Source organism: Drosophila albomicans, chromosome 3 (genome assembly GCF_009650485.2).
Source record: "Drosophila albomicans strain 15112-1751.03 chromosome 3, ASM965048v2, whole genome shotgun sequence".
In the NCBI taxonomy this organism is placed as follows: Eukaryota; Metazoa; Arthropoda; class Insecta; order Diptera; family Drosophilidae; genus Drosophila; species Drosophila albomicans.
Genome location: NC_047629.2, coordinates 38,298,645 through 38,315,347, shown reverse-complemented (window position 1 = coordinate 38,315,347; position 16,703 = coordinate 38,298,645). Strand labels below are relative to the sequence as shown.

Genomic DNA, 16,703 nt, shown 5'->3' with positions numbered 1-16,703 from the left:
TAACAGTTTCTGCTACTGGAACTTTACAGTGCTCGCACACTGTATTCCGATATTTTTACAGTAAGACCGTTACATTTTTGGTATATAAAATACTACATTGGTTCTGGACAGAAGTGGTTTCGCGTTTTAAATATCATATTATTGGCAAGTTTTTATAATAGTAGTTTGATCTCTTATTGAAACACATGTGAAAGTAGTCTTCTGGTGGGCATCTAGAATATAAGAACCCGGATGCGACGGGGGGTTTCAAATAACGCGCCTATTGCCACGCGTACGCTACAAATATACCAGGAAAAGTATAGCCAGGTGGTGATTATGAGGAAGGCTATCTCGCTCAAGAGAAAAAGACAAAGCTTTTTTGTGAGTAGAAATGTATACAATAATAATTATTTAATAATTAATAAAAATAATGTTATTGTCGCGCTGCAAACAAAAAACTCGAGGTTTGAAAACTTATCGATATATCGATAGCATCGTCGATATTTCTTCACCACAGCTGTTTACAAATTGGACAAAAAAAAGTAAATTAGTCATCAAACAAAATTCGACGCAAATTTTTCGTCTAACTCCTTAATTTTTTGGTCTATATTTAGCAAAAAGCAATAAAATGAATCGCCTGTTTGGACGCGGCAAGCCCAAGGAGCCTGGACCAAGTCTAAATGACTGCATTCAAGGCGTAAGTTGAATTAGATGTTTTAATTGGATTTTGGTTTTATGAGTCTCGCTGAATTTTAATGTCGCACAGGTGGATGCAAGGGCTACCAATATTGAGGAAAAGATTGCGAAATTGGAAACAGAGCTGCGCAAATATCGCGAGCAAATGAGCAAAATGCGTGAAGGGCCAGCGAAAAATTCGGTGAAACAAAAAGCACTGCGAGTGCTCAAACAAAAGAAGGCGTAAGTACAATAAAATTCACAGCATGGTATCAAAGTGTCTTAATATACGGATCTCAATTGCTTTGCAGCTATGAACAACAAGCTGAATCTCTGCGCAATCAATCCTTCAACATGGAGCAGGCGAACTATGCCGCTCAATCGCTTAAGGATACTCAGGCCACAGTTGCGGCCATGAAGGATGGCGTCAAGCAGATGAAAACGGAATACAAAAAGATCAATATCGATCAAATCGAAGTAAGTAATTAAGTAATAGAGATATTAACTGTATCCTAATATATATTTTCCTTGCAGGATATTCAAGATGATATGGCTGATATGCTGGAACAGGCCGACGAAGTGCAGGAGGCTATGGGACGCACCTATGGCATGCCCGAGGTGGACGACGATGATTTGCAGGCCGAACTCGATGCTTTGGGCGATGAGATGGCGCTCGACGACGATTCCAGCTATTTGGATGATGTTGTCAAGGCGCCAGAGGCTCCAGACAGAGAGCCAGGTGCTGATAGCATTAAGCCACCAAGCAAGGTAATAAAAATATTTAAGCTGTTTAGTTTTCATAGATTTCTAATTAATTTCCCTTCACTCACAGTCTACCATTGAAACGGATGAGTTTGGCTTGCCCAAAGTGCCGACCTCACTGAAGACCACATAAGACGACAGTTTCTCGATTTGGCATTTGTATTACTAAAGAAAAGAAGAAAAAAGCCACCATGTTTGGCACGCTTTTTAAGTTTAAACACCTCATTTTTTGTATGTTTTGATAGTATGCATATTAAAAAAGGATGCACACACACTGATAATCTGACTCTCTCTTTATTTCTGCTCTTTGCTTGTAATGCAGTCTCATTGCACTGCAATAACACTTTCGCTCTCTTAAGTGCAAAAGCGACAACGTGTGTGTCATGTTGTTACACTCTCACTACCTCGCTCTCTCTTACACACAGACACACAGTGACTCTCGCTTAGTGAGCGCATTTACGTTTATGCTCACTCGCACACACACATACAGCAGAGGAACGTGCATGAAGGTAACTGAGCTTTGAAGTTCAGAGCATGAACTTGAGCAGCCGCGCGCGTGTCTCTGCCACTGTGAACGTTGCTCACTGTATGACTGTGACTGTATCTGTATGTGTTTGTGTGTGTGTGAGCCACAGTGCACTGCTGTGTGCAAAAATAACGCGTTCGCTTGCGTTTAGTCTTCATCTGACTGCTGTAACGGACGGTCGCAAATTCCGCAGAGGGCAAATATACACAGCAACAACAATAATAACAACAACACCAACAACAATAGTCGATCACCAGCAGCAGCAAACACAAAAAATATTACAACAAAAACCTTCGCAAAGCAAAATCAATTGCCAAACGTAATTGTAAACTGCAGCGTGAACGCGCGCGTCGCTGCCCCCCTTTTCCCCCGCACCCATCTCTCACTCTCTGTCGCTGTCACTGTCGACGACGCGTTGCTAATTAGCCGAAATGAATTTGCTCCAGCAAGCCTGACAGCGCAGCCGGGCGCATCCTCGTTACATTCTCTGTCTCTAAACTGCCTTAAATAATACAAAATCAAATAATCAAATAAGTGCAATAGTTATGAATAGTGTGTGAGTGCTTACAAATGAAAGCTGCAATCTGAATCTGAATTTATCAGCATTCGTATTTATACTGCCAAAATGCCATGAAATCTTGGCAAATGTCTTGTGTAATTGTATTTTGACATAACGTCCCGACTTCCAACACGCCCACCGCCCACTGCCCCAATAGCAACAACAACGACAACAGCAACAACAACAACAACCAGTGCCTCAAAAAGTGTGTGTTTTTATCGTACATAGATCGTAGATCTTAAATACGTATACGCAATATTTACAATCGTTTTTATATATACATATAGCAATTTTGCCAGGCAGCAGCTTGTGCATTGTGTGTAGTGCAACTATATTTAGTACAAAACTATAATCAAATATCAAACATTAACTGGCTGTAACATAATGGATATACGACCAATTGGATTACTTTTGCTTCAAATGGTAAGAAAACTACATATAACATATTGCGCATACGCAGCGTACGCCTGCGACAGCTTTCTAGAATTCTATCGAGCGTCTATCGTAATCGATTATTTCGATTACTGCAGTGTTGCATTCGAGAAAAGAGGAGAAAAAAAATATATACAAAGTGCAAAAATGCAGGAAGCGAATTGCAAAGAGGCAAAATACACAAATAATGAAAAAGCTTTCTATGCTCACATTTCGTCATCATCATGTAGTATGTGCTTGCCTGTTATACTATATATACTATATGTAGTATATGGCATGAAAGTGCAGGAAAATATCAGTAATTTAAAAAGAAAAACAAACAATTGTGTGGTGAATGGCATGAGTCATGTGATCTGGAGAAGCCACGGCATTTTAATTAATATTTCGATTGTTGCTCGCTAGCCAAGCAAGGATCGCAAGCTTGATTTAATTTCATTTTCCAAAACTAATGATCAGTTTTTTAGTGTCACACATATGTATTACAATTTTTTGCAAGGATTGCAGCCACTTTTATATTACATTTTCATATTAATCGTCACATAAAATTGAAATAATTTCTTTTTCATTTTGCAACTTTTCATGTTTAATTTTAATAAATAATGATTATTTTGATGAAAAGATGGCAAAGTTGATTTCCTTTTTTTTTATTATTATAATATTCATTTTGAGCTTCTGCATTTTTATTTCATAAAACTAAATTTTCATGTTAATCGTCTCATATAATTCTTGTTATTGCATTTTAATTTAAATTTTAATAAGAAATTATTATTTTGAAGAAAAAATCGCAAGGTTGATTTATTTTATTTATTTTATTTATTATACCCTTTATTTTGAACTTTTGCATTTTCATTTCATTAAACTAAATTTTGTTGTAATAAAGATATTACAAGATATTATTATATTAAAAAGATTTAATTAAAATTGCAAATTATCCTGTTTAATTTTAAAAGCTTATGATTATTTTTTAAGAAAATATCCCAAGCGTGTGTTTTTATTTAATTTCTATTATAACCTTCATTTTTAACTTTTATATTTGCTTCTAAACTAATAATTCGTTTTAATTTATTTTTATTTTCAATTTTATATTTCCAACACGAATAATTTAAATAATTATTAAAATTTTTTTCTACTGCAACTTTTCAATACTAATAATTTAATTTGATTTTTATTTCTTACTGGCCTTTTAATACAAATGATTCATTTGAATCGCCACTCATTTAAAAATTAATATTTTTGCAAGGATCGCAAGCTTATTACTTATTACCTTAATTTGCATTTGTCACTTACAATAGAATTATGATTCATTTTTGTCGTCACACCAAATTTTGCCGAATTTCGATTTAGCAACACAAAATGTGCTACAAGAGTATGTACTATATTTATTCTTTATTTGCGGGAGTCCGATTACAGCTCTTCGTTGCGAGTCAACAGCAGAGTCAGAGCAATGTCCCACTTTATTTCAGTTTTTCGTCTTCTATTTTTTGCTTCAATAATACAATTTACCAATAATTAAAATTCGATACAAAAGAAGCGACTCACAAAAACCGCACAATAAAAAAAACTGCTAACAACGGCGCAAAATTTATTAATATTATTTATGCTTAAATACATATAGTTTTTTCTTTTTTTGTTTTTTTTTTCGATTTGATTTTGGCTATTTTGTTGCTGTTGTTGTTTCTGACTTCTTTTGGCTTTTGTAGCGGCTAATCGAGGCGAAAAACCATAGATTGGCAATTCAAATGATGGGTGAGACCTTCGACACGTTAGTGACAAGCTTATAAATTATCATTTCAAGCCGAGATCATAAGTCTCTGAGAGAGGATCTCTCATCTCGTTTTCGGGGGGAGATTTTTCATTTTCATGGTCGAGTCGCAAATATCAAATAACATGTCATAAATTTAAGTGTAACCTTTTGTTTTATGTATAATTTTGTAAACGATATTCTGGATAGAAGTTAGTTTGCACTAAAAGATTAATCGCATATTTCAATAAATTTTCGGCACGTCACTGACCAACCTCACCTCACAATTTTTGCCGAAATATATAAAAATAAAAGTACAAACAAATATTCTACACAAAAAAAAGAAATTAAAAGAGCCCTGAGAGCTGAACTTTTTGTGTTTTTGTTGTTTGCGCTCAACTGGACTTCAATGCTGCATTTGTTGTCTTCCTATATGCAATCAATTAAACCGCAAAAAGCCTTTTTTTTGCATTTCGTCTATTGCTCTTCTAATGCCATAAGAGAGCAGAGAGAGAGCGCAGCAGAGAGAGAGAGAGAAAGAGCGAGCGCAGCAGATCTAAAAGTTTTGCAAAGGCAATGAACGCGAGCGCAAATTTGTTTCGTTTTGCCTCTGTCTGGTTGTGCATGTGTGTGTCTGTGTTTGTGAGTGCTGTAAAGCTTTTGGCGTTTTCTTCCGATAACGGGCACACACACACACGCGTTAGCTATGCATGTGTTAGCGTGTGTCTGTATGTGTGTGTGCCTTGCGTCGGTTCGCGTTAGTTTTCCTCCCCGGTGTCGCATGACCCTGGCCTGCTATTGAAGCTAGACACATTCGGAGGCCAATATAAAGCGCAACCATTCAAAATATATACTAAGCATGTTGCCGCCAACTGCATACATATGCATGTGTTCGCTATGTGCGTGACTGTATGTGTGTGTGTGTGTCTGTACTATATGGTATACTATACTATACTATTATTGTACACACAAGATTTTGCAATTGTAATTGTGCGAATAGTCGATACTATGCTCGCTTGCTGTTGTTGTTGTTGTTGTTGCCGTTTTGTCGCACTTTTTTGTCTGGTTGTCGTTGTTTCTAAAATGAGAAATGCAAAATTGTCGCAATGGGGAAATTGTAAAAGCTGGAATTACTATATGTCATTTTATGCGATCGATCTATAGCGCTACCAAAACTAAACTCGCTAACCAACTTTGTTCAGAAAGGTGTTAAAATTATGTGGTTACTGAAACTGTGTGTAATAATGTTATACATTGTATAATCACATCTGTCTGTCTGTCTGTCTGTCCATTCACTTAAACACTCAAATCTCAGCGACTATATAAACTAGAGACACTAAATTTTGAGGCAATACTCTTAGGGGTTCTACAAGCCAGATACACTACATTTTGGGACAATACTTTTAAGAGTTCTACAAAGTTAAAAATTTTCATATTTTCATAAATCGAATAATCAACCAATTTGAAAATTAAAGAACCGAACTAAGTATTTTCGATATCATGACTACATCTATCATTATAATAGCAGTAACTTCAAAAATATGTATATAAATGTGTATTCTAATCTTATATTCTTACATAAAAAATCCAATAGTGCAACTAAATATTAAAATTACAAAATAGAACTAACTAAATTTGATGCAATTACTGCATTTATCATTAAAAACTAAACCTTAAAGAAAGTTTCCAAGTATTTCTGCATGTAACAAAATTATAGTTACGCAGTATCTCACAGTCAACCACTATAAATTTAGCATTCAATCGGGAGTTGGGCTTTAATGCTAGTTTTATTTTAATTTGTTTATTTATATGCATTGAACTGAACCAGTTCTTTGCATATTTCTGGAAATTCTGTGACTCTACTTCTTCAGCTCTTCTATGCTAAGCACTTGTTGTCGATCTTGATAGACGATTAGTTAAATATTTGGTCATAAAACTGTCAGTTGTCGCCCCGCTCCCCACAGAACTGAAATTCGATAAAACCGAATATACAGAAAATAACTAAAACAGCTGGAACTCTGATGTGTGCTCTGTGATATGCGTATTTTGGTTTAGTGTTTTGGACAAGACTCGCTCACTGAATGACTGACTGACTGATAAGCGTACAACGCAGCGTATGCTTGATAAAGCGCAACCTTAGAATACATTACGTATACGCATAGTTGTATGTGAGTGTCTATCTCAATGGTGAAGCAAACAAATGGATTTGTATACTGTTTTTTTTTTATTATAGGTATGTTGTTTTTTTTTTAGAAGCTTGCGGCCTTGGGTTCTTCAGACCCCAAAGGCAGATGTGTATCATTGTGCATACGAAAAAAAAACAAAACTAGTTCTAAAAATATTATACATACAAACACATTCGTTGCTTCAATATTAAAAGTCGCCGTCGCAGACGCATAAAGTTAAAGTTATATAGCTGATGTTTAGCCTTAAGTCACGTTTTGTTTTTGTAGGTCTGCGACCGCTAAACTTTTTGTTCTTCGTTTTGTTTCGTTTTTTTGGCTCTCAACTTCTACGTTCTGTTATTCTGTTATTGTAAATTGTTATTGTTTGTTGCAAGTTCAAAACCCAGTCAAAAGCACATACTGCCAACTCAACGCAACGCAAAACTGCGGATCAGTTTCAGTTTCAATTTTGTTTTTTGTTTCGGTTTCAGTTTTTTTTCTTTTTGTTTTTTGTTGAAGCTGCTGCTGTTGCTGTTGCGGTGTTGTTGCTGCCCCCACAGCACAACATTCGGCACATTGAGGTTCAAGGTGACCACGAAGCGGCACTCGACAAGGCCAAGTGCAAGCCGTGGCGTGTCTCCGCTCAGCTCTTGATTATGCATGCTTCGAGCTACAAAATTACATACATAAAGCAGTCGAAAAAATAAAAAATAAATAAAGCTTACACTTGTGTGTGCTCGACTGTGAGACACCTGTCTGTCCATTGACAATTGTAATCAGATTCTTAGAGACTATTCGGTGCGCAGTTTTTATTAAACATATTAAAATGTAGGCTCTACAATTGTAATAAAATTCATAAATAATAATAATGAAAACTTTAAAAATAATAATTGTAAATACCCAAATTCTATAAATTAAAGAAGAAGTAGCAGTAAGTTTTATAAAATGTGTCCTAACACAAAAAAAATATCCTTGCCAAATTTTGTAGCTCTAGCTCTTATGGCTCTTAGAATAGAGGTGTTCAGACAGACGGACAGACAGACAAGCGAATAGTCGAATAATACATTAATGTACATTGCTTTCCATGTGATTTTTAACTCTGTAGATTTTAACTTTCTATAGAAATATTGTCAGCAAATTTGGTGTCGATAGCTTTTATAGTTTTTGAGATTTAAGCGTTTATAAGCACGGACAGACAGAAAGACGGATTTGATTAATAATCCATTTTAAAACAAATTGCTTTTTTTATGCCTATTACATAAATTATAGTTTGACCCTAAATTGTAATACCCTTCTCTGCCTGACCATATATAGCGGGTATTATAAATTCACAACTACACACACACGCACTACTTACGCAGTACTTACATTTGGCCTCTTGCAGGCAACAAGTTGTACATAGCACGTGCTCCAGCGCACATTTCAATCAGTAATTTCCATTACAATTAAAAATAAAATCGACCCCCGCATACCCTTTACTCTTTACACTTTGATCTTCGCATTCTCTTTGAGTCGCAGAATGCTGCGTAAAAGATAGATTTTTTGGCAGCTCAAGCTTTGAGTTTAGCATAAAGTGTAGAGCAAGGAAATCAAAAATTCACACACAATCACATTCACACAATTTTTAGTGTGCTGTGAGATTCGGCAAAGCAGCGCAGCGCAGCGCAAAGCAAAGCCAAAGCAAATGCCAGCAAGTCAAGTAAAGTCACACACAAACACATACACACACACATACGCACGCAAAGCAGCCGAAAAAATCATGACCTTCCACAATGCCAGCAGCAACAATTGGCTCTCGCTCTCTGTCTCTCTCCCTCTCGCTCGCACTCGCACTCCCTGTGTCTGCCTTCCGTTTTGCCTTCGTGAGCGACGCTTTCGGTGAGCGCCGTGGCTAGCTTTTTTTTTTGGCAATGCGTGAGCAGCACACAGACACACACACACATACGCAGAGCAAAGAGTGCGCTGCTCGAAAATAAGGCCAAGGTTACTCACCTTGATTAAGACCGAATGAACGAACCGAACTAAAAATTTAAAGAAAACGTAAAGTAGAAGTGGCTGTGGCTGTGACTGTTGCTTGGACTGCGCAGGCTAAACAGAAGTTGCCGCAGCAACAACGTTTTTCTCTTCTTATTCACTACGATGGTTGTCGTAGTAGTAGTAGTAGAAGAGTGTATGAGTGTGTTTGTGTGTTTAATGACCTTGCCCAAAAAAAAAAGCTTCAAGCATAATAATTAACAACAACGCCAAGTGGAGGCTACCTAAGCCGCGTAGAATCAAGCATCGAAAATGAAACTGAAATTTTGTGCTCGTATTTCTTGCTGTTGTTGTTATTGTTGTTGTTGTCGACGTCTCTGTTCCACTGCCGGCAATGGCCCTGTACTGCGTTGAGAGAGAGAGGTCAACGCCAGGATCAGTGTCATTGCTTTTGCCAGCGACGTCAGCGTGCATTGACGCCATTGGCCATTCACTTTAACTCATGTCGAAATTTCGCATCCCCTCTTTCGCTCTCTCTCTCTCGCACACTCTCTCGTATTTAATTCAGTAAAAGTATTTCACTAAGAACATGATGCAAACAAAAAAAATTAAAAATTTACCATGAGTTGGCGCTCTAAAAATACTGTAGAATAATAACAATTTGCTCGCTTACACAGTTTGAGTAGCGCTGCTAAGCAAAAGTGTATACATCAAACTGTAACACGCGCCAAACTAAATGCCGCCCCAAGGCTTCTATAGTTTGAGCTGCACTGATCAAATCGCGCGCCTATCTCAATAGCCCCCAAATGCGGCAGCACACAAACACACACACACTAATACATGCATAGAAAACGCGACAGCAAAACAACAACAGCAGTTTAGCCTTAGTTGAGGTCTTGCCATGCACCTCGAAATTGCAAAATGCAATAACAATAAAAACTAACATCAAATGCACATGCAAAAATGCAACAGCAATATAGCAAGAGCAAGAGCAACAACTCCCGCGCTTTTGTTTTTAGTATTTTGTGCTTGTATTTGTATTGTTTGAGAGTGACAGTGAGAGAGAGAGAGCGCCAAGCGTGTGTGCGTGTGTGTTTGTGATAACAACAAGAGCATTGGCTGCATCGCGTGCTGCTCTCTTTTCATACACACGCACACTGCTAAATTTAGTTCAATGAATTTTGCACTGCCTTGCACATTTCACATGCTCATACAACTCTTTGGCACTTTTGCTCTTTACGATGACAAAACCGCGTTGACTGGCTCTCTCTCAGTCGGTTTGCTCTCGCCGCAGCTTGCTCTCTATCTCTGGCTCTCTTGGTGTGTGTGGCTTTGTTTTTGTTTTGCTGTTGTTGGCTGGCTGGCTGGCTGGCAGCTAGTGCAATGACTACGTTGCGGACGACTCGGACTCGCTAATGATGTTGCCGTTGCTGCTCTGCGAATGATGATGATGATGGTTATCGAAGGTCTTTCACCCGAACTCGGTCATTGGCGTACATTTGTGTGCTGCTGCTGCCTCTGCTGCTGCTGCGACTGCGACTACTGCTGCCTGTGCTGTAGCTGCTGCTGCTGCTGCTGCTGCGCTGTCTCGGCTGACGTTGCTGTTGCTGCTCGCAAATCCAGAGCTTTTCAAAGTGTACATGTCGCAATTTCTTAAGAAAGTTCAATTACCCCAAACAATCAGATTTACTGTCTGTTTTTTGATGCATACACTCGACGTCGACGTCGACAGTGACTGCGACCGCGACTGCAGCGCAGACGGCATTCGTTCATTTGCTTCGTTCGCTGAGTGTATTTGTTGTTGTAGTTGCTGTCGCTGTTGCTGTTGCAGTTTTCTAATGTTGCCTGGCATGTTGGGCATGGGCATGGTTGGGGATTGGGGGATTGGGGGCTTGAGGCACGGCCAGTTTTATGGCCATGTCCATGGCGCGGGGCATCTTCAAATGTTTGGTTTGCCCGCTGCTGATGCTTTTGCTGCTGCAACTTCTCTGATGATGATGTTTATTTGCATCACATTGAATGTGCAATGGGAAATTTCGTTGTTTTATGTCCTGCATATATTCGTTTTTCTTTTTTTTTTGTGTTTGTATTTTTGGGATTCGCTATTCGACTTATCGAATTGGCATCTGAATCGGATTTGGAATCAGCAATGCAATTGAAATCCGAATCTCAAATCTTGGTGAGAGGTGCGACTCACTTTCGCTTCCAGAGGCGCAAACTCTTTAGTTTTGCTTCTATTAATTCCCCATTTTTACACTCACTTTTATTTGCTACAATTATTTTTGTTTTAGAAAATCTTTTTACTCTAGAAAAAATATTGTTTAATAGTTATTTGGCTTTGCATGTTTTATTCTGGTTTAAGTAATAGTGAAATTATGTATATTTATACATCAAATTATTAGTATTTATTATTTATTTTTTATATTTATTTTAAATGTATTTGGAAAAAAGTTTTGTTCTTGCTTGTATAATAAGGAAATTATGTATAAATTTATTTGGAGATTTAGATTATTGTATAAAGACAGATTTTTTGAATAATTTAAATATTCAGTTGAAATTTAAAAATCTTAAATGTTTATGAAAATAGCTATCAAATTTTTAAATGGAATTGATTTTTGTAAATAATTGGATGGTAAAAAAAAAAATTTAAAACTATTTATTGCATATAATTTTGTATAAGATTAGTATAGAATTGAATACAAATTTAGAATGTAGAAATTTATTTTAATATTTCAATATACATATGTACATTTATTTTAGAAAATCATCTCACAAATAATTTTTAAGGCACGTCTCTAAAATTAACCTTTTAAAAAAGTGATTAAAATATTTCCAATTATCGAATAAATATGAATAATCTCAATTACCATCCATGTTTAATATATCAACACTCCAAATCTTAATTAATATGGAAATCTTTTTTACTTCTTTAATTTCTTAGTTGATTTTAATTGGATCATGCATACACTTTACGAAATTATATATTGATAAAATTTGCTTGTTTTGAAACATTATAATTTTCGCATTTCCTACGAACGATTTTCAAAATATTTTTATGCAATTTTCGCAAATTGCTTTCTCATGTTCAAAATATCATTTTCAAGTTTACCAAAAAATTGCAAAATGCTGTTGCCGCGACTTTTGCTGTTGTTGTTGCTGCAGCCGCTGTTGCCTTTGGTGCAGTTGCTTCATCGACAGTTGCAACTTTCAAACAAGTTTAGTACCTCTAGCTACAGCTCCAACTGCAACTCCAGCCTCAGCTTCAGCTTCAGTTTCAGCTTCAGCCGCGGCTCAGCTCAAGCTCAAGCTCAGGCTGGAGAGCCTGTCCAGCGGCCAAGTGCATTGTATTTGTATCCGGGGCTTCCGTCTCCATCTCCATCTCCATTTCCATCGTCATCGCCATCGCCAGCTCGATCTTGGTCTGCAGTCTCTGGGTCTGGGTCTTGATGGAGACCCGGCAGGAATTTTTGTTGCTGTTGTGGTTTTTTGTTTTTTTTTTATCTCTTCCCTGCAATTTTCCATGTTGTATCATTTTTGCTGTTGCTCAGTTTTTTTTTTTGGCTTTTTTCGGCAACGAAATTTTTCAATGCCTTTGCATGCAACTTTCGTTGGCTGCCATATTTATTTTGATTTTTTATTTTATTTACTGCTTTCAATGAGAAAACTTGCTTCGACTGCAAGTGTAATTGCAAATACATTTTATTTCAACATGTGTGTGTAAGTGTGTGTGTGCGTAGTGTTTTATGTACATAAATATTATTTAAAAAGTGAAAACTGAGCATGCAAATCGTAATACACAAATTGCACTCAAAAAGCAGAAAAAAAGAAGAGGAAAAAAGCGCTCAAAGCGCAGCGATTGAGTCATTGCAGTTTGTGGTGCTTTTGCATTGTTTTTGTTTTGTTTTTGGGGTGCATTAAACGGCAAATTGTTTCGTGGGATCAACACGCAAAGTGCGTTGATCTCGCGACGGCAGCAGCAGCTGCTTTTCTCTGCTCTGCTATGCTTGCTGCAGCAGCGCCAACGCTCAAAGCAACAGCAACAGCAACGCTTTTATTTAAGTTTACAAAAGTGAATGAATCCGAATACGCTGACGTCGACTGCAGCAGAGGAGAGGTTGAGTTTCGCGTAGGCGTTTGAGGCGTTTCATCCCTCCCTCTCTCTATCTCTCTCTCCACACTCTACTGAAAATAGCTCAATGTGGGTAACAATTAACAATTTATTAATTAGTCAGCTGCTGTGTATGTGAATCATTGCCAAAAGGCACCAAGGCTGTGTACTTCTGTGTGTGTGTGTGTGTGTGTTTTGGGCTCACTCAACTCAAAGCCAGCGCGCTACTCCAATTCACTCCACTCACTTTACACTTCGCACTCATTTCACTCTTCACTCAACGCGAAAGCAAAAGCAAAACAAAATTTTTTGCCAGCCGTTGACGTTTGCCGTTGCCGTTGGATTTTTTTTTGTTGCTCTTCGCTGCGCTGCGCCGCTTTACAATGCATTCGTATAAGTGTGTGTGTGAGTGTGTGCGTGTGCCAGTGAGTGAGTGTGGCTGTGTCTGAGTCTGTGAGCTGTACGTGTGAACTCTGCTTTTGACCGACGGAGGCAATGTTGTTCGTTGACCTTTCCCAAGTGTTGCTGTTACTCTTGCTGTAGTTGTTGTTGTTGTTGTTGTTGCCATGAAAGGAGTGCGAACTGCGAGAGCGCGTCGTCGTAAGTTGTGGGCGCACTTCTCTGTTATTGTTGTTGTAGTTACGCAGCGTCATGCTTTTGTTTCATATTTCGGCAAAAGTTTCCTTGGTCATTAAACTCTTTTTTTTTTAATGCAACGACCTTCCATGCGATCGACGGCACGAATTTCAATTGAAGTCAAGTCAGTTGCTGTTGCTGTTTTTTTTTTTTTTTTGTGAAGAAGTTATCGCGTTATTGAAATTGAATTCGTTGGCGGAGACCGAAGTGGAGCCATTAAGGCCTGGCTTGGCTAGGTTATTGTGTTAGTGCCTTGAATGTGAGCACTGAACCCGGCTTTAAGTTTTTTTTTTTTTTTTTTTTTTGGTCTGTGCGGGGGGCTTCCAAAATAATACAAAAACTTCACCTCATTGGTTGAAGGTCCACATATTGAACTTTTAAGTATGGCCAAGTTAAGCTTGTTATTCTGCTCGAGGCGAAACAAGCATATAAATAAAAAACTACTAATAACAACAATCTGTACATATTAAATGCTTGATTAAAATCGCGCAAAAGTGCAAAAAAGTAAATGGTATAAATTCAAAGACATACTACGACAATTACCTCATGCATAATAACTTTTATTTTTGAAATCATTTCACAATGAAAAGTAAAATTGTACCGCTACGCTCGCCTGCAATGGCAGCGCCAAACAGCAACAAAAACAACAAAATGCAGCACGTTTGAATGAAGTCACAGTCAAACGTAAGAGAAAAGAGCGAAAGTTTCTTAAGAGCACAGCTTAAGCAAATGCTCTCCAACTCACACACACACACATTCGTGCCAGTTGACTCGCTCTCTCGGTCTCGCGTATTGCAATGGCCGCTCAAAAAGCTCACATCATGACAGCGCCATTGTGTGTGAGAGAGCGGCGACTGCAGTCGCTTTACTAACTGCAAACTGCAAGTGATCTCAGAGAAATGTGCAACTGTGCGTCTGTGTGTGTGAGTATGCGCGCGCTTTACTGTAAATATTTTTTTCGCACTGCATTTTGCCGGCGCGCTTTTGCAAAGTTTTCGTCTAATATAAATGTGTCTGCATTTGCTTGTATTGGTGTGTGTGTGTGTCTGTAGTATGCACGTGCATGTGTATGCGAGCGTGTGTGTGTTTGTTTCAGCGACTAACTTGTTTCTGTTGTTGCTGTCGTCGTCGACGTCGTCGCATTCGACTTTTCAATGAGTCAATCCTTGAAATGTTGACTTCCTGATACGCATATGACTATTGAACAAGTTTGCTTTGTTAGATTTTTTGAAGGTTGCGTATTTTATACAAACACACGCACATGCAGCGAGTATGCGAGTATGTGCATATGTGTGTTTGTATATTTTATAGTTAGATATGCCTTTTGCCTTTTGCTTTTGCGTTTTGTTTTGCTTTTTCATTTGCTGCTGCTTTTTGTTTTTGTCTAAGGTTAGTAGCGCTTGACTATTCTGTTTTTAATAGTATTACGAGCATGTATTTTATTTTTTTGAATTTACAGTTTAGCGACAATAACAACAACAAGAACAACAATAGGCGCGACATTTAAGATTTTTCTATGCTCTTATTAGACATACTTATAGATCTTATGTGTGTATGCATGTGTGTGTGTGTGTGTGTGTGTGTGTATCTATCGCATGTCTCTATCTCATGCATCTACACATGTCTCTTGTCTTATTTTATTTGTTTTTTCTTTTCTTATGCCACTCGGCGAATCACACTATTTATGGGCAGTGAATAATTTTTCCATTTAACATATGAATTTATGGTTATTTCATGAAATTTATTAGAATGCACAACGAACGTTGCGCCCAGTTTTAGTTTAGTTCTTTGTTAGTTTTTAGTTTTTCAGTTGTTTTTTGCAGTTTGTCATTTATACTCGAAAAAAAAAAACATCGCTTCAACACCTCGATCGCATTCTTAGCCCCTTAATTAAAACTTATTTTGCTTTTTTTTTTATTTTATGTATTTTTTCGGGTATGTTTGACTGAAGGTTAATCGGTTAACTTCAGTCCATTCTGTTTAGAGCTTTTATTGCATAAATAGTGTGTGACGACAAACTGAAGAATTTAACACAAAGAAGTCGCAAAGCGAAGAATATGTTGTTATTTTTTTGTTTTGTTATTTTGTAGTACAATTATAGTTTTATAATCTGCGTAGTTGCTTTAATATCATTTATATCTTACAATGAGCACTTTATGTAGTATTTTTGTTTACTTGAATTCCTTTCGCATGAAGCATTAATATTTGTTTTGGTAGAAATTATATGTACATATAAATATTATTAGAACTATTAATAGAAGTAATCATATTTATTATGTGAACAACTATTATAAATATATTATAATAATGAGGTATTCATATTTATTTTATTTAGTTATTATGTGAATAAATATTGTAATAAATATATTTATTTATTTTTACTTAAATTTAAATATGTAATTCGCTTCAAAAGCAAAATGTAAATGCAAATGCAAATGCGCTTTGTGTCAATGTGCCTGGAGCAGCTTTCAGTAATGAACGCATGTACCGTTAAAGCGAGCTTAGACAGCCGACGATCTTGAGCTCCCTTCGCTACACACACATACACACACACAATTGCACTTACTTTGTAAAGCTTACAAATGTGCGTGCAACAACAACATTCGCTACGCCCTTGGCGTAAACAACCTGTAACAACAAAAATACCCTACGAGCCGCACATTAGTGGGCATTAGCGACTCAAGGGTTGTCTACGTTTATTGTCTAGACCCGAGTAGCGTAGCAGGTGGGGAGGCGGGCGGGGGGAGAACTATTCGACCTTAAACTTGAATCGATCAGAAGAGAAGGTTACAAGCAAAAGGCGAGAATAAAGCTAACTAATCGACTTGCCATGCAACAACTATTTTCGCTTTTTGTTGCGGTTCGAAATAGAAACAGAAAAAACAAAATCGAAAAATAAAAATACTAGAGAAAAATGATTTTCGAGGAAGGTTACAAAAAAATGCCCACTTGCTAAACTGTATTGTTGTTGTTGTATTAGTTTGATAAATTTTTGATTCGATTTGTATGAATGACTAAGTGTTAAATGGTGAGCAACGATTAAAATAAAGTTAGCTTAATTAGCTAAAGGACGCAGTCGACATCGATTACAAATTATGTATGTAAATAAATATGTGAATGATTTTGTAGATTTCCAGTTAAGAACA

General features: G+C 37.2%; 2 protein-coding genes across 2 annotated transcripts; one reads left to right on the top strand and one right to left on the bottom strand.

The window, feature by feature from the left end:
- The first annotated feature begins 521 nt into the window (after positions 1–521).
- Positions 522–1,697, top strand: LOC117567952 (charged multivesicular body protein 5). Its single transcript, XM_034248251.2, has 5 exons — positions 522–676; positions 746–897; positions 966–1,131; positions 1,189–1,422; positions 1,487–1,697. The coding sequence occupies exons 1-5, from the start codon at positions 608–610 to the stop codon at positions 1,547–1,549; spliced, it is 684 nt and encodes a 227-aa protein (XP_034104142.1). The 5' UTR covers positions 522–607; the 3' UTR covers positions 1,550–1,697.
- An 8,573-nt stretch (positions 1,698–10,270) lies between these two features.
- Positions 10,271–10,680, bottom strand: LOC127565404 (uncharacterized). Its single transcript, XM_052003578.1, has 2 exons — positions 10,504–10,680; positions 10,271–10,438 (listed from the first exon to the last, which is right to left on the bottom strand). Exons 1-2 carry the CDS (start codon positions 10,678–10,680, stop codon positions 10,271–10,273), a joined length of 345 nt encoding a protein of 114 aa, XP_051859538.1.
- Positions 10,681–16,703: the final 6,023 nt, after the last annotated feature.

Coding starts and splice junctions, on each gene's coding strand:
- LOC127565404 (XM_052003578.1), bottom strand. CDS start 10,680: ATGCCCATGCCCAACATGCCAGGCAACATTAGAAAACTGCAACAGCAA. Junction 10,439..10,503: donor TATGCATCAAAAAACAGACA/GTAAATCTGATT, acceptor CACTTTGAAAAG/CTCTGGATTTGCGAGCAGCA.
- LOC117567952 (XM_034248251.2), top strand. CDS start 608: ATGAATCGCCTGTTTGGACGCGGCAAGCCCAAGGAGCCTGGACCAAGT. Junction 677..745: donor TAAATGACTGCATTCAAGGC/GTAAGTTGAATT, acceptor AATGTCGCACAG/GTGGATGCAAGGGCTACCAA. Junction 1,132..1,188: donor TCAATATCGATCAAATCGAA/GTAAGTAATTAA, acceptor TTTTCCTTGCAG/GATATTCAAGATGATATGGC.